Source organism: Pogoniulus pusillus, chromosome 8 (assembly GCF_015220805.1).
Source record: "Pogoniulus pusillus isolate bPogPus1 chromosome 8, bPogPus1.pri, whole genome shotgun sequence".
Lineage (NCBI taxonomy): Eukaryota > Metazoa > Chordata > Aves > Piciformes > Lybiidae > Pogoniulus > Pogoniulus pusillus.
The window spans coordinates 6,684,414-6,706,150 of record NC_087271.1 but is presented as its reverse complement, the minus strand read 5'-3'; the positions used below and the strand labels follow the sequence as shown (position 1 = coordinate 6,706,150).

The 21,737-nt window shown below is 42.5% G+C and overlaps 1 protein-coding gene across 7 annotated transcripts in view; it reads left to right on the top strand.

Annotated features, from left to right (window-relative positions):
- Nucleotides 1-21,737, top strand: part of VAV3 (vav guanine nucleotide exchange factor 3) — a 184,219-nt gene that overhangs the window by 52,202 nt on the left and 110,280 nt on the right. For all 7 annotated transcript variants that reach the window (XM_064147095.1, XM_064147093.1, XM_064147094.1 and 4 more), the window contains exons 3-8: nucleotides 8,565-8,623; nucleotides 9,479-9,544; nucleotides 10,996-11,104; nucleotides 14,932-15,024; nucleotides 15,120-15,188; nucleotides 19,143-19,246. In XM_064147095.1, the coding sequence (XP_064003165.1) occupies nucleotides 8,565-8,623; nucleotides 9,479-9,544; nucleotides 10,996-11,104; nucleotides 14,932-15,024; nucleotides 15,120-15,188; nucleotides 19,143-19,246 (500 nt within the window). The remainder of the gene's footprint in view (nucleotides 1-8,564; nucleotides 8,624-9,478; nucleotides 9,545-10,995; nucleotides 11,105-14,931; nucleotides 15,025-15,119; nucleotides 15,189-19,142; nucleotides 19,247-21,737) is intronic.

The window sequence follows — 21,737 nt, the reverse complement described above, 5'->3', positions numbered from 1 at the left end:
AAAGTTATGAAGGGAACTGGAATGATTTAATAGCATCTAGGTTTTGCAGTACTGTCCTAGGCATATCCTTTAGTATTCCTTTGCCCTCCGTGCAAACCATGAAATGTAATACCTGGACTAGAAAGGACAGCATGCTATTTCATTGTGCCTTTTACAAGGATGGTCTGCTTGACAGCGGTCTGCACCCATGCTGTTAGCTGCGGCGTTCAAGGGCTCTGTTTATATCCCAGCAGTGCTTGAAATGACTTTGTAATTCTTTCAGCAATATCTCAAACCCAACCCAAACCCCAGAACTAACCCCCCTGAGAGCATGGTGAGGGCTGGAAGGTATTCATAGAACCAAACACACGAGCTGCAGGCAGGAAGCAGCTGCTAAACCTCCCTCCTCCTGTGCTTGCTTTGGACAAAAAGAACCAAGAGCTTAACGACTGTGCTGCTGCTTGTGCAATTGGGACTTTTTCAGTTCCTTCTAACACCAGAACTGCCCAGGGAACCTCTCATGCTTTTGCACTAGCAACTGTAGCCATGTCACAGATCTAAAGTTTGCAAGGATGGGATTTTTAAGTGTGACTTCTGTGTACTGTTTATACACTTGTGGTTGTTAAAGGCTTGCAGCCTTCCTCGCTATACTCATTGTAGTCCTGATAATCTGGCATTGAGTGTTTCAGATTGCTGAAGAGTGTTCAGTTTTGGTTCTTCTTGTTTTGTTTTGGGCTTTTTTGGTTGTTGATGGGGTTTTTTGATGATTTGGTATTTTGTGGTTGTGGTGGTGTTGTGTTTTCTCAGTTGCTTCTGCCAGTGCCACTACTCCAGTTCAGGAGTGTCGCTCGCTATAAAAGAGATAAAACGTTAAAGATGCTCAGCGTGTGAAAGGGGTGACTGAGGAGTTTGGTTAACGTGAGGTTCAAGCTGCCCCTTGCTACTGTTGGAAGCTACATTGATGGTCTTAACTACTGCCCTAGAGAAAAACGCTATAGGTGCTTTGTCTGTAATGCAAACAGACATCAAGTGTCGCCTCCTCTACTTCAGCAATGTGAAAAGAAAACAATACCAGAACTAAGCACTTCGGGGTATTTCTTACTTAATGACAGGTGCGTTATTTTTACTAAAAGGACATCAAGTCCCCTGTCCTCTTATTTCTTTCAGACCGGAGTGTTGGTGGTTATTTTTGGGGCTTTTTTAGATTCCATTCTGTCTCTCTGGCTCTGGTAGCTGGTGCCAAACTGCCGCCCTGCCGCCCTCCTCCTCACCTCTCCTTGCAAAGCTTTGGAGCAAATGTTTTAGCTAAGTTGATTTCCCCAAGCCTTTTGAAGTCTCGGCAGTTTGCATCTCTCTTGTTAGCTTATCTACAAACAGAAAGAGGCAACACCCAGGAGGCTTTTTTTGGTCTTCTCTTTTTTTTCTTTTCTTTTGTCTGGAGAAAGACTTTCCTGACACTTTATCAAGAAGACACTGAAGAAAATGGGTACAAGATGAGACTGTCCTAGGGCAATATATGCATGGTGGAGGTTTGTATGCCAGGAGCCAGCCAGGCTTAGCCCCAGCAGCATGTCAGTACCTCCAAGGTCTTTTCACAGCTGTGGGCTGGAGCTCTGTGTTCAGAGAAAACACACGTGGCTACCAAACCCATGTTACCCTTGCTTCCTCTGCATAGAAGCCTCTGGCACCTGGTTTCAAAGGGGTTTCTAGAGTTGCTGTCAGGTTCCTGTCGGTCACAAAAAGCCTTAGCTTGAGGTTGTGCATTACTCTGCATTACTTCCCTGGAACACTTGGGCTATTTTCCTTCTTGCTACTATTCCAGTGCTAAGCTTTGGTGGGAAAGAAGGATGCAGTAGTCTTCTGGTGTGTTTCCTGAAGATGTAGTTCAGTGGAAATGAAAGAATGGAATGATGCCAGAGTCAGGTTAGCTGAAGGTGATGTCAGTGAGAAAACAGGCAGCATCCCGCAGCTGGTGATTACCTCTGTGGAAAGTAAATTTCTGTCTTTCCTTTGTTCCTCTGGATTGCAGCTATCAGTGCTCTACACTTAAAGCTCTCGATTTCAGTGCTTGAATGTGAGGAAAATCGGTATTGTGATATCTGTGAAGCTTTGTGCAAGCAAAACGAAGCTATTACTATTTGCTTTCAAGGGCCTGATAGCGGTGCCTTAGGTGAAACGAGGGGTTTGTATTTAGGCCAACTCTTTTTTATTGTGCCTTTTTCTTTCCTTTTTTCTCCTTCCTTTCCCCTCCCCCCAACCCCCCTTTCTTCTTTTTAATGAGCTTCCATTCATTCAACTTATTTTGAAAAATCCCCACCCCTTCTCCTTCCCTAGGGGTTTGTGGTTTGATTAAGCCTAACATGAACTAACGCAGAGTACTGACATGACACCAGAACAAGGCAGAAGGAGAGAAAATGTGCAGTTTCACTCATGGCTTGGAATAATGTGCTCTTTAGGTCAGCAGCTGTGTAATTACTCTGGGCTTGTCTGGCTACAGGTCTTTTCCCACATGTGTCACCTAAGTGAGATGCAAATGTAAATGCAACAGTTCCTAGAGGTCTTGAGATGAAGAAGTTAGTGGTGGGTGATGTTACCTTATTAAGATACATTTCCTCCCTCTTCTCTTGTGCACCAAATGAAGTATTGATCCAGGGTTGCCCAGGTCCCAGTTAACTGCAGAGTAGCAAATGCTGAACCTTTGTTCTTTAATAAACATTATTTTCATATACTCTTTGCACTTCTAGTTCTATAAAAGTCTGCCAACCAAACAGAACTGTTCCAAAGTCAGCATGTAAGGAGGCATGTTAGAAATGTGATCAGAGATCTAAAGTTATCTTGAATGTAAGAGAGCTCAAGATCATTCTTGTAATGCAGAGACTGGGATGGAGAAGGAGCGTAGTGAAGGATGTTACAGCTTTCTAAGGGATTAATTTGTCTTCATAATGGAAGCTATTTATTTATCCCCCTAAATTTGAAGTTAATTAAGACTTGTTTGGGAAAAAGCCTTTGTCACTTTATTTAAAAGCAGCATATCAAAATAAGTTGTCATGGGCAAATAACTGTTTTATGCTATGCTAATCTGTTTCTATGTTTGTTATAGAAGTCACTTCAAGGTGAGGAGTGAAGCTAAGTATTCAGCAAAACGAAACATTTAAATGCTAAGTCAGAGGCTCTTGGGAAAAAAGATCTGATATGCAACAGGCTTGTGGTGACTTTTTCTGCCTAGGAAAAACATATCCTGACTTAAGTGCATATGCAAAAACAACTGCTTTGAAGGTCTAACACACAAATGAGTCTTTCCAGACTTCACTGATTTAATCCATGAAACTTGCTGTAGACATTTGTTGATCAACTTCATGCTTTCACTTCAGGTAAACATCAGGAATATAAATATGGGCCTAATCTTGACAGCAGGTCAATAGCAGGGAAATGTTGCCTGTTTGGGGAGAGTTGTAAAATGGTTTACTTTTAGTTCTAAAAGTGGAAAAGTATTTTTGAGATGTACTTTGCCTGTGCTTGAGCTGCATGATTTTTAAGTGCTTCTTTTTCAAGAAACAAAAAGTGACCTCCACCAAAAGACTTAAAAAGGCACATGTTAAACGCAGGCACACCACTGCTGTGGGAAGTAGTCGAGCAGTCCCTCTAGTGTACTGCTACTGTAAGCATGCCTAGGAACATCAGGTGTGATTCACTGAGATATGGCTGCAGGGAATTACAAAACAACGTTTCGACAGGGGGTATGAAAGTGCTTCCATAAACTGGAGTCTCATCTACAAGAGCAAGTCGAGTGATACAATAATAAATACCAAGCCAGAAAAAAAAAGAGACTGCTGTTGGAGTAATAAATGAAGTAACAAGTTTATGTGTAATGTGAAACTGAGCCATGAACGAGCAGCTTGGCCACTCACTGGGGCACAGGCTGAGGTTTGTTTTCTCTTGCATGGATGGCGATTTGAATTTCATGACCTGGTTTGCCTAAACTGGTTATGTTCTGAAAAACAAACATGGATGCTCACATCTTGAAGCAGCTCTGGCTTTGATGTGACTTCTGAAGACTTGCCTAACCGTTCTCTGGCAGTAGTTAGTGTGAAGGAGCTACATGGAGACAGCACGTCCTTTTAGACCTGAAATGCTCTTCCAATCACAGGTTTGCTGCAGGAGAGTTGGGAAGTCATCGAGTTTTCCACCGTGAAGAGATGAAGTCATTGCAGGATGTTTTTGAGTATAAACATTAGGGTTTATGAGTCAATTATGAGCCTTTACTTGCTATCTCATTTTCACTGCCTGTTGCTAGTATCTCTTTCTGTGTGTGTGTGAGTGTGCAATGGCCCTGCAGCTTTTTATACGCTTGGCGCAGAGCAGAGCCTGACGTGGAAGCCACATTGGTCTGGACTTGTACATACATTTCGGCTCGAGGTGAGGAGAAAGTTCTTCACTGAGAGAGTCATTGGGCACTGGAATGGGCTGCCCGGGGAGGTGGTGGAGTCGCCGTCCCTGGAGCTGTTCAAGGCAAGGTTGGACGTGGCACTTGGTGCCATGGTCTAGCCTTGGGCACTGTGGTAAAGGGTTGGACTTGATGATCTGTGAGGTCTCTTCCAACCTTGGTGATACTGTGATACTGTGATACAAGGGATGCTACTTTCACTCCTTAGCTAAGATCCAGTTTAGCCTCAAAGATAAACAAGCATCTGTCCAAGGCCTTGCTGTGAAAGGTTACTAGGCAGTCGTTTAGGGTGAGGTGGGTAAAACAGATTGAAGCTCTGCTGAAAGGAAGAGAGAAAGGCCAAAAGCAGATGAAAACCAAGAGAGTAAAGCGAAAAGCAGATGAAAAGCATTAACCTCAATCTTCTGGAGTTTCATGGGCATGGTGCATTGTAATTTTAGAGTTCAGAGTTGCACTGCTATAGCTTCCTTTGACAACTGTATAAGGGCTTCAAACTATGAGTGTTGTGAAAAACTCCTGAGCCTCTCTGTCACTTTGTTGAAAATCAGACATTTGTGTGGGTTTGGTTTTTAAGATGAATGTCTTTTGAAACTCTGTTTTTCTGACAACTCGTTCCATACGTGGCCTCAACCTTCCCCACTGACCTGGAAACTGGATTTTGTACAGTGGCTCAAAACAGAACTGAGTTTTATGTGGAAGGAGGATCTTTTTTTCGCCTCCCTTCCCGTTGGAGAAAATACATTTACACCTATGTGAGGTTGAAGTGGTAGTTTTGCATGTGATTGCTTGTGTAAGTATTCCTGGTGTCTTCTCAGAAGTGTTTAAGGGAACTACAACAAGAAGAAAAAGTAGAAACTGTTCTGTATCTAGACAGTTTTATGCTGTGTGGAGTTGTGCAGTGAATGGGCAGGAATTACCTTAATTTTGTAGAAATTATGTCCTCATTTAATGTGTTTTAATGTTAAACACACACTGATGTGCTTAATGGTCTTAAGTTCTTAATTGCTTTGTTTTGAAATAAAGGAATAATGATCTCTGTCCATTACCTTTCCCCTTCTGCAATGCTCAGGTGGCTATGCTTGATCACAGTCTTGTGGAGAACTCAGGGTGTCTCTGATGGGATACTGACAGCTGTTGTGATGATAACTGTTTTCTTCTTAGCAGGTTGTTCACTGTTCGGTCGTTGGTAGAAATCTGCCTGGTGGTGGCTTCCTGCCAAGTTAGTTTCCTTTTCCTGCAGTGCCAGACCTCTGTTCTAAGAGCAGTGAAAATCACCAAGTAGTCTTCTGTTGTATCCAGTCATATTATTGCTCCTTTCTCCCATTCTGTGTGCATGTTCCATAAATGCTTCCTTGTCTTCCTCCATGGCTTATGTTCCTAAAAAAGGGTTTTCTTAGCTTAAGTATAAGCCTTGCTTTTGTTTGTGCTTGCATTAATACCTGTAAAATGTGACTTGGTGGTGCATTTTGGGGAATGACATTTACTGGCTGGTTTACTAGAATTCATAACTTTACTTGCACAGATTTTTTTTTTTCATGTTATCTTGAAGCCACATTTCTACTGAGTTTGATCATGATAGATAAGTGAGGCTCTCTATGAGGAAAAGGCTTTATGTGGGTGAGATAGTTTGCAAAAAAATACCCTGTACTGGGAGTTGAGTGCTGTGTCCAGTTCTGGGCCCCTCAATTCAAGAGAGATGTTGAGATGTTGGAACGTGTCCAGAGAAGGGCGACAAAGCTGGTGAGGGGCCTGGAGCACAAACCCTATGAGGAGAGGCTGAGGGAGCTGGGGGTGTGCAGCCTGGAGAAGAGGAGGCTCAGAGGTGACCTCATTGCTGTCTACAACTTCCTGAAGGGAGTTTGTAGCCAGGTGGGGGTTGGTCTCTTCTGCCAGACAACCAGCAACAGAACAAGGGGACACAGTCTCAAGTTGTGCCGGGGGAGGTATTGGCTGGATGTTAGGAGGAAGTTCTTCACGGAGAGAGTGATTGGCATTGGAATGGGCTGCCCAGGGAGGTGGTGGGGGCACCATCCCTGGAGATCTTCAAGAAAAGAGTGGATGAAGCATTTAGTGCCGTGGTGTAGTTGACTGGCTAGGGCTGGGTGCTAGGTTGGACTGGATGATTTTGGAGGTCTCTTCCAACCTGATTGATTCTATGGTGCAACAAGAAAGGGATATTTAATCTCCACACTTGTCCCCCTCTGTTTTGGTACTCATTAACCCTCTTCTCCTGTAATTTGCCAATCAGTGTTCACTCATTCTCAGGACAGATCATTTTGACAGCAATTAAATCTTCAGTTAACTTCCTGTAGTCTCTTGTCTCATAGCTTAGCAGTCCCTGCAGTCCTGCACTGGGATTCTTGCAGGTGTATGGAGGCAAGTGGTTGTCTAGTACAGAAACCAGAGCTCCTCTGCAACCATGAGACTGTTTAAAGGTAGAGCCTTTTTTCCCCCCTTTTAACCTTTTGACTGGGGTTAATAGTCTGTTAGTAACTTGATTGTTTAATCAATTCTATTAGTAATTTCTAATTCTTAAGCTAAGCTGCATTGCAGTTTTATTGTGCCTGCACCTTTTCATTATGTCCATGGCACATTTGTTTGTTTTTATCATTCTTTAAGGCAAAAACCAGATGCTCTGCAACATTGATTTTTCAGAGCAGCTTAAATGACCCCCTAATGTTCCGTTCATGGGAGTAATGCATCTGAATTCATTCTGTATTTTGCTTGTATACGTATGAGACTTTTGTAACTTCAGTTTGAGGTCTGTAGTTGGTGATTACTTTCTGTGGTTTTTACTTTACAACGGAGAGTGATAAAGATGTAATGCTTTTGTTTTCTTTGAGCAATGTGCTTTTCATGTGCAATGTGCTTTGATGAGTGGTCAAGCTAGTCTCGTAGTTTAAACTTGAAAATTCAGTGTTTTTTGAGATGATTCCCAAATGCCTGTGGAATGCAGACTTGTTGAATTTTTGTATTACTGACAAAAACCTTACTTGGAGGTTTCTCTTGAGTTTATTACAGGTTTTAAGTTGTAAAGATCCAACCTGAAACTTCTGCTAAGTTCAGGGGAGCCTTGTCATTGGATAGATGGCATTTGGCCTGTTTTTTTTCTCTATGTATAAAAGAATACCGATCTGATAGTGCTCAAAATAAAATATCTGTGACTTGCAGAACACCCTGGGCAGATTATTGCTTGATCTTCTAGTATTACTGCTGAGAGCAGCATAACTTCATGTGTATGTCCTTATGTGTGTGTATTCCACCCTCTCTAATGTTGCCAGTGTCATCTTATATGATCTTGTGCACTTAGAGGAGATGTTTTCTTAAAACGAGATCTGAGAATGAACTAAGCTCCTGGGCTCAAATGTTCATCTTCTCTACCTCTTGGGCTGAGTTTCCTTCCTGACAGGTGGCTGCGGCTTGCTGCTCAGCTGGTGTCTGGCTCCCTCTTGTGGCCAGTTTTGGAACTTCTCAACACTTGAGAAGTGTTGAGAAGTTATCACAGTATCATCAGGGTTGGAAGAGACCTCACAGATCATCCAGTCCAACCCTTTACCACAGAGCTCAAGGCTAGACCATGGCACCAAGTGCCACGTCCAATCCTGCCTTGAACAGCCCCAGGGACGGCGACTCCACCACCTCCCCGGGCAGCCCATTCCAGTGTCCAATGACTCTCTCAGTGAAGAACTTTCTCCTCACCTCGAGCCTAAATTTCCCCTGGCATAGCTTGAGGCTGTGTCTTCTTCTGGTGCTGGCCATCTGGTGCTCCCATCACATTTCCCAGTACAAAAGTACTGAAAACCAGCTCGTAGGAAATCTGTGGACGTTTGGTGCCCTCGATGTTTTGCACAGCCAGATTCTGTGGAGCTGTCATCTGTTCATGGGGGTATTTCTGGGGCCTGGACCCAGTGGTCTAGAAGCTTGGAGCAGGAGGTTGGATGAGACACTTAGTGTCAGGGGTTAGTTAATTAGGAAGGTTAAGTGATAGGTTGGACTGGATGACCCTAGAGGTCTTTTCCAACCTGGTTAATTCTGTAATTGGGTGTGAAATGGTGTTGGTGATAACTAAACAACAGAGAACAAAAGGCTTTGTTTCTTCTGTCCTACAGCTAATTGTGGTTTCTGTTTCCTTCTTCTGCAGGTGATAGAAACGCTTTCAAAACTGTCTCGCACTCCAATTGCATTAGGCACAGGAATAAGGTATGTTACTGCCCTAAGGAATGGTGGGAATAATGACTTGTGTGATGCTCCTTGGAATAGAGACAGTATTGGTTTTATCCCCCAGTAGGAACTTCTCTGTTTTTAAATCAAATGGCCCAGTGAACAACTATCCAAAGCTCCAAAGGTTATCTTCTACTTCTGGTACACTTTCTGAGGTGCCTGAGCTCCATTTACTTCTCCTGTTAAAACACAAACTGAACAAATGAGCAGTTAGCATTACAGAACGTATGGAGTAGTTCTGACACAAAGATATTAAGTCAGGCTAGTGCAGTGCTGACCTACATAAACACAAATTGGTTTCCTTTTCTCTCTCTCTTCCAAAAATTATGACAAGTACCAAGTTTGTGAGAATCTAATTTTCAAAAAGAGACCATAAAACTCCAACCAAACTTAACCTTGTGAATTATAACTGTGGACTGTGAGAAGAGGTGAAAGACTTATGCTTTCATGTTGTCCTTCTCTTTGAATGGTTTGATTCAATGGCCTTACTGTATATGAATTGATGATGGCTTTCAATGTGGTTAAAACTGCCTAGTCAGTCCTGTAATCTGTGTCCTGTGCTAAAAAGACTAGTTAATATTTTCAGTTGGAAAACCATCAGTGATGTGTTTTGATGGTAATATATAACAATCTTCCATCCATTGGGGTTGTTTACTATATTAATTATCAGTTCATATAAAGAGGTCTGCATATGTGCGTACTGCTCATCAAAGAGGGGAATTTATGAACACATTAGCATAGAGTAATGCATGTGAAGACTTCAGATACCAAACAAACCCCCACTATGTGACTGTACAGTGCTGTCTATAACACATGCTGTTTGTCTTTCCGTAGGCCCTTCCCTACAGAAGAAAGTGTTGATGATGATGATGTCTACAAAGCTCTTCCTGATTTAATAGAGTATGTTGTAATCTTTAGTCAAAGATATTAGCTTTAAGTGTATGCTTTAATTTGATGGATACTTACTTAAGAGGTGTTCACAGAATGTGATGTAATGTCCACAGTGGTGTTAGGTCACTGCTGGACTTGTTGGGAGGCTTTTCCAACCAAAACAATTCTGTGATGACTCTGAAGGAGGAAGAATTAAAAAAGCTTGTCTGAATGACTATAAGGAATCATATTTCATAGAGGGTGCTGGTAGCAGAGTAATTAATGAATCTTTTCCAACTGTCTGTACTATGAGAATGCTTTCATAGAATTCCATTATCAGTTGTAAGAGATCCAAGGAAGTTGATTTGAACTTGCAAATAAATGCAATTTTGGATTGTAATTCAATGGAGTAATTTCCTTGGAGCCAAGGACATTCTTCTTATATCTTTGAATAAGTCTTTACAAGACTTAGTTGCTTTGAGATACAATTAAGGTAGACATGAACATAGTGCATAGTGCTGAATGTTAGACACTGGCTTTATTTTGCAGACTGGTGAGATAAATACAGGTGAGCAATTGTCAAGAGGAATGACTCTTGTGTTCTACAGCTAGGATCTCTCCATATCTGTTAAGAGTCATGTTGGACAAGAGCTAGGATCAGAGCTTGCTCCCTTGAAGTTTGCTAGCAATTGTCTGGCTCTTTTTTGGCTCTGGACGTTCCCTATGTGACTTGTAGTGTGATGAAGTAAATGCTGTGCACGCAGTGGATTTGGTGCTTTACTGCCTGTAAACCTCACTCTGGTTGACACTTCTCAGTTTATCACCTTCCCTGCAAAGCTTGTTCTTGCCTCCTGCAGCTGGCTGACTGTCAGAGGTAGCTGCTTTTCACTCTGTGTAGCTGAATGTGCAGAAGGTAGGACATGCAGACTTGGACTCTGAGACTGAGATAGACAAATTCAGTACTGAGTCTGTCTGTCTGAAAGATGAATTATACCAACAAAATGGAGATTTGTAGCTCTTGTTTTGCATCAGGTTACAGATACTCTTCACTGATACTTGATAGTTTCATGATGTTTCACTTGAAGCAATTCAAGAAGTCCTCTCCTCACAGGAAGCAAATGTAGCAGTGATTGGTGCAAATGGTCTGCACTTTTAAGTTCCATAGTAAGCAGTTTTGATTTAAATGATTTAATTGCCCCTGTGTGGAAGTGATAGCTAAAGAACTTAGAATGAATGTAAGGCTTTCTGTTCTGAAGAAGTGTATTAGTTAAAAAAAGAAGTGTAGCAGTTAAATGTTTCTATCCTTTCTCTACCTTTTTGCCAGCCTTTGTTCCCTGGAGCAGGTGAGGTGAAATGGAGTTTGTCTGTGTTGCATTTGACACAGCTGCTTGGGTTCACTGGGAAATGGTAGCACTGTGCAAACCCAGATGTTCAACTAACCTGGAGCACCTGAGCTTCTTTTAATTGTGTTTTTCTTTCAGTGAAACTGGTGTTGATGAAGATGAGGAGTTGTATGATTGTGTCTATGGAGAAGATGAAGGTGGGGAGGTTTATGAAGACCTAATGAAAGATGAAGCAGCCCAGCAACCTGTATGTGTTCCAATTCCTAGTTGCTTTCAAACAGCAGAAGTTATATTTTTTCAAAGTTAATATTTCTGAAATAAATATCTTGATAGCTAGTTTGAGAAGAGCTTAATTTTATGATTTATGGTGGTTTCCTTGCTTGATTGTTGCTATTGTTATCTTTTTCCCACCTGCCTTGCATGGGGCAATATAACTCTACTGTTTTCCAGCTTGATTTTGTCTGTCTTCTAAAGTTTAGGTTGTTCAGTGAAAGCCAAATGAAAAATGGACTAGAAAAACTGTTTTGTGTGTAATGAAGTTGCATTCACTTGCAGACAGGATGTTTTAGAAAACGGTTTGAATCATAGGAGATCTTTTCTGTAATCCTGTTATGAGTTTTTATTTTATACTGAATTTCAGAATGTGTTAAGCTTTGGATTTCACATAATGAGCTTGGGTAGCTTTTTTCTTTCTTCAACTGTATTGGTTGGTAGTCCTTGGCTGTTGGTAGTGTCTAAACTTGCTCTAATTCTTCCTTTCCCATTGCAAATGTCACTCATCTATGATTTGCCGTCTGTGATTGGCTTAAACAGGTGGACTGTTCACTGGGTTAAAAACTAGCTGGATGGCCGAGCCCAGAGAGTTGTGGTCAATGGGGTTAGATCCAGTTGGTGACTGGTCACAAGTGGAGTCCCTCAGGGCTCAGTTTTGGGGCACCCTCAGCAAGTTTGCAGATGACATCAAATTAAGCAGAAGTGTCAATCTGCTGGAGGGTAGGAGGGCCCTGCAGAGGGATTTGGACAGGCTGGAATGATGGGCTGAGGCCAACTGAATGAGGTTTAACAAGGCCAAGTGCTGGGTCATGCACTTTGGCCACAACAACCCCCAGCAGCCCTACAGGCTGAGAAAGGAGTGGCTGGAGAGGTGCCTGGTGGAAAAGGACCTGGGGATGTTGGTGGACAGCTGGCTGAACAGGAGCCAGCAGTGTGCCCAGGTGGCCAAGAAGGCCAACAGCATCCTGGCCTGTGTCAGAAATGGTGTGACCAGCAGGAGTAGGGAGGTGATCATGCCCCTGTACTCAGCACTGCTGAGACCACACCTCAAGTAGTGTGTCCAGTTTTGGTCACCACAGTACGGGAGGGACACTGAGGTGCTGAAGCAGGTGCAGAGATGGGTGATGAGGCTGGGGAGAGGTCTGGCAAACATGACCTATGAGGAGCAGCTGAGGGAACTGGGCTTGTTTAGTGTGGAGAACAGGAGGCTGAGAGGGGACCTTATTGCCCTCTACAGCTACCTAAAAGGAGGTTGAGGTGAGGCTGGAGCTGGTCTCTTCTCCCGAATTACTAATGATAGGACAAGAGGAAATGGCCTCAAGTTGCGTCAGGGGAGGCTTAGGTTGGATGTTTGGATGAAATTCTTTCCTGAGGGGGTGGTCAGGCACTGGAACAGGTTGCCCAGGGAGGTGGTGGAGTCACCATGCCTGGAGGTGTTCAAGAAAAGACTGGATGAGGCACTTGATGCCATGGTCTGGTTGATTGGACAGGGCTGGGTGCTAGGTTGGCCTGGATGATCTTGGATGTCTCTTCCAACCTGGCTGATTCTATGATTCTATATTTCTAGCAAATGAGCAGTACAGCAATGAGAACTCTTATATTCTAATTTTACTTGCATCTTAACCTAGATATCTCAGATGGAACAGACTTTGCATTTGTTTCTCGCCAAAAAGCAAATGGAAAATGTGGTACAGCACAATACTTTTCCACAACATGTAGTGAATGGAGACGTAGCAATTATTTTGTTGTGGCAGCTTTTTTGAATGTGGTAATTATTTCTGGCTTATGATATTTCCTCTTAGCTTTATAAATACATTGCATGCTAGCATGATGATTCTGTGTACTTCATGTGAATCATCCTTGAGAAGGAGGATGGGCCCAGGTGAACATCATTAGGTTCAACAAGAGCAAGTGCAGGGTGCTGCACCTGGACCACAGCAGTCTGTGCTATCAATATAGGCTGAGGGAGGAGCCGATAGAAAGCAGTCCTGAGGAAAGGGACTGATGGATGGGAGGCTGAATGTCAGCAGACAGTGTGAGCTTGCAGCACAGAAGGCAAATGACATCCTGGGCTGCATCCAAAGCAGCATGGTCAGTGGATCCAGAGAGTGGATTCTGCCACTTTACCGTGCTCTGGTGAGATCTCACTTGGACTACTGCATCCAGCTCTGGAGCCCTAAATATGGGAAGGACATGAACGTGATGAGTGCAGAGGAGAGCCACAAAAATGATCAGGAGGTGGAGCACCTCAGCTACAAGCACAGGCTGAAGAAGGTGGGACTGTGCAGCCTGGAGAAGGCTCCAGGGAGACCTAATAGCAGCCTGCCAGTACCTGAAGTGGGCTACAAGAAGGCGGGAGACAGACTGTTTGCAAAGGCCTGCAGGGACAGGATGAGGGCAATGGCTTCAAACTAGAGCAGATTTAGATTGGATATTAGGAACAAATTCTGCTTGTAGATTCATATGGGGAGAAACAGAGAGAAGGGTAAAGTAGATAGACCAAAACAGCAAACAGAATGTGAGCGATGAGGAAGCTTTATGTGTCTGTATGAGTTGCTACTTGATACCTAGTTTAGGTGGTAGGGATACATTTGCCACTTCTCAAGGGTGGAGAAGGGGCATTATAGGGGCTCTATGGAGCTCAGGGACTGTTTAAGTGCCATTTGTTATTTCTGTGGTATGCTTAGCAGGTCTATCAAGTAGGCTGATAGCAGAGAGAGGGAGCAGGAGTTGTCTAGCTGTTGGACATACTGACATCTAGTTGTTAAGTATCAATTGAGAAGATGTACTGTTCTTGGAGGAGAAAAGTCTTCAAAAGTTGAAGTATTTTGCAGCATGGAAGGAACTGTAGTACAAAATTTCTAGTCCTGGTTGCTTCCCCCTGTGTTGTGTGTACATGTGACATGGAAGAATGCTGCAGACTGATGAACAGGCTTCAGAAAGGACATGACATTACCGTTGCTCATCAAGCCACTGCTTATTGGTGGTTTTGGAGAAGATATTTTGGTTCAATTATTGTTTTTAATTGTAAGAGCCTTATCCAAGAGCTGACCAATAGTTGAAGAGATTTGAAGCCTTGCCTGAGGTGAATGCTTCCGTACATTCCTCTTACACTTGAAATCACGTTGGAAAGTTACTGAAGCGCTAAGGCTGTGAATCTGCGCTTCGGGAAGAGTCCTTGTAAACTGTTTCATAGAGTTCTATGCTGATAATGAGAGTTGGGTTAAAATCCCAGGCTCTCATGGAAGTCAGACACATGCATATGCAGGATCAGAACTTTGAGGCCATTGTACTTCCTACCTTGAGGACACACCCATATTGTGCCTGAAGAGGAAGTTTCCCCTGAGAACTGAAAAGGAAAAGCCGTAACTAAGTGCAGGGATTAGGCTGAATCCCATATTTATGGCAATGCAAAGTTACTTACATGATTTAGCCCCATTAAGTTTAATGGGATTATTAACTGCTGGGTATTTGAATTAAGATTTCTCAGGCTGGATGTAAATGAAATGTGACCTTGTATTTCAGCTTGTGAAGTACATGCAGAGAGTTCAGTGTTTTATGTCTAAACGTTAACTTTTCATAATATTCCTTTGATGCTGAGTTTTAGTAGAACTCTTTTAAGTCATCAGCTAATTGAACATTAAAATATTCATGGTTATTGCTATCATCTTTGGAGGCTGCAGTACTTGGAAATTTTCAGGAAGCAGTTATCCTAATTGCTTAATTCTAAACAAATAAATACATTTATTATCCACTAGGTGCCTGTTAATGTCTTTGAACATGACTCCATTGTAATTGCAGAAATACACTGAAAATGACATAAGGAGCTGCTGTCTTGCTGAAATAAAGCAAACTGAAGAGAAATACACCGAAACTCTGGAGTCAATAGAGAAAGTAAGATACTACTTAGAGAACTGCAGCATGTGTTTTCGTAACTCTCAAGACAACAGAACGTACTTGATGAGTACATACTTCTTTTTGCCTTGCAGTTTTTCATGGTGCCATTGAAAAGGTTTCTGTCAGCATCAGAGTTAGATACTGTTTTCATCAACATTCCTGTAAGTAATTGTGTACTTAGGAACAGAGGTAAGGTTCGTCGCTGGCTGTGATGGATTCGTGCTGTGTATTACTGCACAGAGTGATTGTTTGAAGTATGGTGCCCAGTGCTTTTGTGTAGCTGATAAAAAAGAATAGGTGCATCATTTCTTTCTGCATGAAGAAATACGATAAGAGGAATACTATCATTGTGTCAGATAGTGAATGTTTCTAACCTGGAGTTACCTTTGACCCTTAACAGCTAACAGTGCTAGAGGAGGTGGTTTATCTTGCAACATGCTGGTATTTGAGCCAACACTAGAAGTTGTGACTCATGAGTTGCCTGCCACTGTGTGCTGAGTGGTGCTTGCATGAAGATTTCTATAGCTGCTCTGCAGTCTCTTGATCTGATCCCTTGGATTTTGAAAACAAATTTATATTCTATCCTACATGAATGTTTCTTATTCATAGAATCATAGAATCAACCAGGTTGGAAGAGACCTCCAAGATCATCCAGTCCAACCTAGCACCCAGCCCTATCCAATCAACTAGACCATGGCACTAAGTGCCTCAGCCAGCCTTTTCCTGAAGACCCCCAGGGACGGTGCCTCCACCACCTCCCTGGGCAGCCCATTCCAATGGGAAATCACTCTCTCTGTGAAGAACTTCTTCCTAATATCCAGCCTATACCTACCCTGGCACAACTTGAGACTGTGTCCCCTTGTTCTATTGCTGGTTACCTGGGAGAAGAGACCAACCCCCACCTGGCTACAATGCCCCTTCAGGTAGTTGTAGACAGTAATAAGATCACCCCTGAGCCTCCTCTTCTCCAGGCTAAACAGCCCCAGCTCCCTCAACCTCTCCTCATAGGATTTGTGCTCCAGGCCCCTCACCAGCTTTGTTGCCCTTCTCTGGACATGTTCCAGCACCTCAACATTCTTCTTGAATTGAGGGGCCCAGTACTGGACACAGCAGTCAAGGTGTGGTCTGACCAGTGCTGAGTACAGGGGAAGAATAACCTCCCTCGTCCTACTGGCCACACTGTTCCTGATGCAGGCCAGGATGCCATTGTCTCTCTTGGCCACCTGGGCACAAGATTCATGGTAGATAAGACCCTCATATGCCCTACCTAGGTTACTGTAAACCTCTTTCCTGTGTGCCAAGGCACAGTGACTTAGGTGAACCTAGAGCCAGTCAGCCTGAAACACTGCACAGCAATATGAAAAGAGCTTACACCCTGCAAGCACAAACTGAGAGGTCAGCCTACTGACTACTTGTTAAAGAAATATAAGGTGAACAGAGGAGGGAAAAGAACAAAACCTGTCTCTTTGAAACTAGGAAGACAGGTAGTAAACTGCCACATTTCAATGGTTTTACTTTGCTTTTCATTATTACCATTCAGTGTTCTGCTGTTAGAAGGCAGTGCTTAATTTTGACTCCAGTTAGATTTCATAGGTATCAAAAACATTAAAGGAAATACAGAGCTGGCTTATCTGCAAATGCTTTGGGTACTCAGACCTTGTCTGTGCAGCAGTTCCTCAGCAGGAAGGCTGGAGGGCAGTGGAAGCTTGTTTTATACTAAAAATAGCTGTTCCATAGTGCTCTACAGCAGGCTGTGATGTGGAGAGCGACTGTGGTCTTGGGATGGATTTGCCTCTGTTAAAGGGCTGCAGTAAAGGATTGGTGCTTTACACAGATGATATATTCCTTTTATAGACTCTAAAAGATGCTTGCAGGAAAAAACCTCTGCTGATGTCAACATATATTCTAATTTTAAGGGAAAACCTCCTCAACAGCCCAAAGCATCCACCCCAAATTACTTGCCAGTCTACCAAGAATGCCTTTTGGTAAGGCTCAGATTTCCAAGTCCTGCCCTATAAAATGTGTGTTTGGCTCTACATTCCTGTGTGTATCTGTGTGCACATGTGTCTCTGTATGCATTTGTGTATGCATCTGCCTTATGTACATGTGTGTGCACACAGCTCCATTTGCCTGTGTGCCTATGTGTGCACATCAATTGAGAAGTATCAACAGAGAAAGAGCTGGACATGTGATGGGTATTGAAGTGGTGGAATCCTCATTAGCTTCTAATGATGCTAACATGAGTTCTGCTTAAAATTTGACTTGGAATTGAAGAAAGCAGCTCAAAAAGACCACCTTGTGATGGTTTGGGCGTTTCCTGCTCCCTCACACTTCAGAAAATCACCCAGACTAGACTCAGTGGCTGGAAATTTAAGAATGAAGCTATATTTACAGCTTAGCACAATATAAAAGCAGATACTTACAATGTATATAGCTATATACAGAAATATACAAATTAGAAAGGTAATACAGAAACACAACCACCCTCCCAGAAACCAGAGTCCCCAGGAGGGGCTCCCAACCACCCTTATATCTCCTTTCCACCCCTCTACCTTATCCCAGACTTCGCCTTATGTTCAAAGGGAGTTTGGAGAATTGGCCAGGGGGGTTAGGAAGCAGAAGGATTAGTCACACAGACAGCTGGTTAGAGAGAGAGAAGGGAAGTGGCCAAAGCCAGAGAGCAACTGTGTTATCTATGTTTGTGTTCTTGTTTTTATACATCTCAGCAAGCCTATGAGTGAAGTAGACATCACCATTGTTTTCTTTTCATAGCCGATAATCTAATTCTCCTCACCACAATATCCCAGCTAGGCTCAAACTAGCACACACCTCTTTAGCATTAAGCTGCTGTTCAGGGATATTTCTCCCTTGGGTCACTGTGCATTCAAGGGCAAATGTGCTCCCCTGATCTGTTACTGGGGAAGCATTTCCAGAGTGATGTTTTGGTTGCCACTTCAGATTCTCAGGACATGGCCATACCATTGCTAGCAATTGAATCTTACTTGCTTTAAGTTTTTGCTCCCTCTCTTGTGATTGTGTGTGTGCTTAGTTTGCATCAGTGAGAAGTGAAACACAACCAGCAGTAGAACAAGGGGACACAGTCTCAAGTTGTACCAGGGGAGGTCTAGGCTGGATGTTAGGAAGAAGTTCTTCATGGAGAGAGTGATTGCCATTGGAATGGGCTGCCCAGGGAGGTGGTGGAGTCACCATCCCTGGGAGTGTTCAGTAAAGGACTGGATGAGGCACTTGGTGCCATGGTCTGGTTGACTGGCTAGGGCTGGGTGCTAGGTTGGCCTGGATGATCTTGGAGGTCTCTTCCAACCTGGTTGATTCTATGATTCAGCTCACAGCTCAGCCCTATGTATTATTTTTGCAGTATATAACTTACTGCATTAAGACATCATCCCTGGCTTGCCTTTTTTTTTAAAACAGTCCTCTATTTTTCATTGCAGTGCTCTGTACACTGCTTGCAGTCAGTTGTCCTGATCTCAAAACATTTTTAACTTCTTTTGCCTTAGTTTTCTATGCATTCCCTGACAGTCTCTGTGTGGTATTAAGGCTGATGTAGTCTCCTGTAGTGCCATTCAGATTCTTGTATGACATTTCACAAGTGACTTGCTGCTACACTCAGGGAGTGCAGTGGTCTTGCCTTTCAGCCTGCAGTTGCCTGCTGTATTGGAAAACTCATTATGATTGCAGTTCAGCTAGCACTAGAACATCACTAATTGACCAATGTAATGTACAAAGCTAATTTTTCACAGCTCAGGGACATGAATCATTACTTTATCTTGCCACTAAAGCATTTACTTGACGTGCTTAATTTTAAAATTATCATTATAAAATGAAGATGAATTAACAGTGAACATTCCAAGCTGGAATAAATTAGTCTCTTAATAGGTGGTTGTTGGAGTTTAGTGTGGGAGTTTTTTTTTGGTGTTATTTTGTCATGGTATATGGAAGATGTGTCAAACTTGGAAATCAGGTTTTACTTTCAAATGATCTTTTTCAATTGATTGGAATGAATGGATCTAATATGAAATGATTTATTTCTATATTCAAAGCCTTAAATGATTCTGTTTTTAAAGAGCTTTCCCCTTCCCATTCCTGTTTTTAAGGATTTGGTGAAAATCCACAGGAATCTAACACAGGACATCAATGACTCCATCGTTAACAAAAATGATCAGAACCTCTATCAGATTTTTATTAACTACAAGGAAAGGTAAGATTGGAGCACTCTGACTAACTGCAGTAATCTCTGCTGAGTTGGAAGTTGAATGATATTTTTGTTTGATTAATATTTCTGAAACACAATTGAATTTGATATCAGTTATCCTTAAGCTACTATTTAATACCTTGAGTTTGAAAGTGAAAATGTAACCTATTGCTGTATGAGCCTTTCCTTTTCTTACCCCTAGTTTTGGCAGTATCGGTACATAGATGTAACATCTCTATTTTGATCAGAAGGGAATTTGTTTTGCACATCATTTATTTGAAATACAAATAATCCCTGGCATTTTATGGGCTGCACCTGTATTGTTTAACAGATAAAATGCTGTAAAAGAGGAAGATGGGACAAAATAGGGCAAGAATACATGGACACAGTCTCAAGTTGTGCTGGGGGAAGTATAGGCTAGATGTTAGGAGGAAATTCTTCACAGAGAGAGTGACTGGCATTGGAATGGGCTGCCCAGGGAGGTGGTGGAGGCACCATCCCTGGAGGTGTTCAAGCAAAGCCTGGAAGAGGCACTTGGTGCCATGGTCTAGTTGACTGGCTAGGGCTGGGTGCTAGGTTGGACTGGATTATTTTGGAGGTCTCTTCCAACCTGGTTGATTCTATGATTCTATGATATTAAGGCAATTGCAGGTTAAAGAAAGCAGAGGGGGTCCTAAATTGAAAGAAGATAAAGCAGGTGTGAAAGAGAAGGGAGAGGACACTGGGGTCGTACCCTACCCTGCAGCCCAAGATGTGACTGTAAAGCAACCACACTTCACCTTCCAACTGTGAAAGAGAGTCAAGCTGATAACAGGCTAGCAGTGGCAGCATGCCATGCCCTGTGGGCTAATTGCCATTTTTTTAAACTCACTTTTCCAGATGATTTTTCTTGCCAGCACTGAGCAGCTGTTGGACTGCATAGATGAACTTAGATGCCTTTGGTACTTCACTGAAAAAAAGCACTTATACTGAGGGCTACACTGCTGACCTACCTTGAAGTAACCCTTGGGTTGTGGTTAAAAATTAGTTCCTTCTGGAACCAGAGTAGGAAAGACCTGTGGGAGCTAATTGGATTTGCTTGGGGGTGATGAGGAAGGGGGATTGTGGCAGTAATAGCAGGCTTTTGGGAAATTGGCTGGCAGCATCGGTAAAACGCTGGACAGGAGAGTTGTTTGCTGAGGGAGGAGGGTGTCCCTGGCTGCTCATAAACAGGCTTGCCTGCAGAGACCCTCTGTCGCAGCTTTTATGTTGGAGCAGGACATAGTTATTTCCCAGGCTGTTAGCCTTTCTTCTGCTGTAGAAGGGAATTAGGGGGCAAGAACTTACTGTGGAAAATGCTTACCTTACAGAAGTAAGTCTGGAATGTTTACTAAATGGGAAACAAAGGACACTTGAAAGAAACTTCAAGTTTATACAAAAAGGAAGCAGGTGAAGCTTAACTCAGTATCTTAACAGTGTCATGATTTAATAATAATCAGAAGTGGTAAATCAGTGTAATTGTTTTAATTATGGGGGGAAAAACGGTGGCAAAAAAGTGCTAAAGGTCAGGTGTCATGATTTAATAATAGAACTGGTAAATCAGTATCATTGTGTTAATTGTGGGGGGAAAAAAGTGGCAAAAAAGTGCTAAAGGTCAGGTGTCATGATTTAATAATAGAACTGGTAAATCAGTATCATTGTGTTAATTGTGGGGGGAAAAAAGTGGCAAAAAAGTGCTAAAGGTCAGGTGTCATGATTTAATAATAGAACTGGTAAATCAGTATCATTGTTTTAATTGTGGGGAAAAAAAGGTGGCAAAAAGTGCTAAAGGTCAGGTGTCATGATTTAACAATAATCAGAACTGGTAAATCAGTATCATTGTTTTAATTGTGGGGGAAAAAAGGTGGCAAAAAGTGCTAAAGGTCAGGTGTCATGATTTAATAATAATCAGAACTGGTAAATCAGTATCATTGTTTCAATTGTGGGGGAAAAAATGTGGCAAAAAAGTGCTGAAGGTCAGGTGTCATGATTTAATAATAATCAGAACTGGTAAATCCAGTATCATTGTTTTAATTGTGGGGGAAAAAAAAGGTGGCAAAAAGTGCTAAAGGTCAGGTGTCATGATTTAATAATAATCAGAACTGGTAAATCAGTATCATTGTGTTAATTGTGGGAGGAAAAAAGTGGCAAAGTGGTGCTAAAGGTCAGGTGTCATGATTTAATAATAATCAGAACTGGTAAATCAGTATCTTTGTTTTAATTATGGGGGGGAAAAAGGGTGGCAAAAAAGTGCTGAAGGTCAGGTGACATGATTTAATAAATAGAACTGGTAAATCAGTATCTTTGTTTTAATTATGGGGGGAAAAAAGGGTGGCAAAAAAGTGCTAAGGGTAGGTGGGGAAAATTTAGGAGACCCCAATGGAAAGCTTGTGGGAAGTCCCAAGAAAAGGGATTTGAAGCACACAGAGGGAACTGCCTCATGGAATGTATGACGGTATGAAAGGAGACAGCTCTCTCT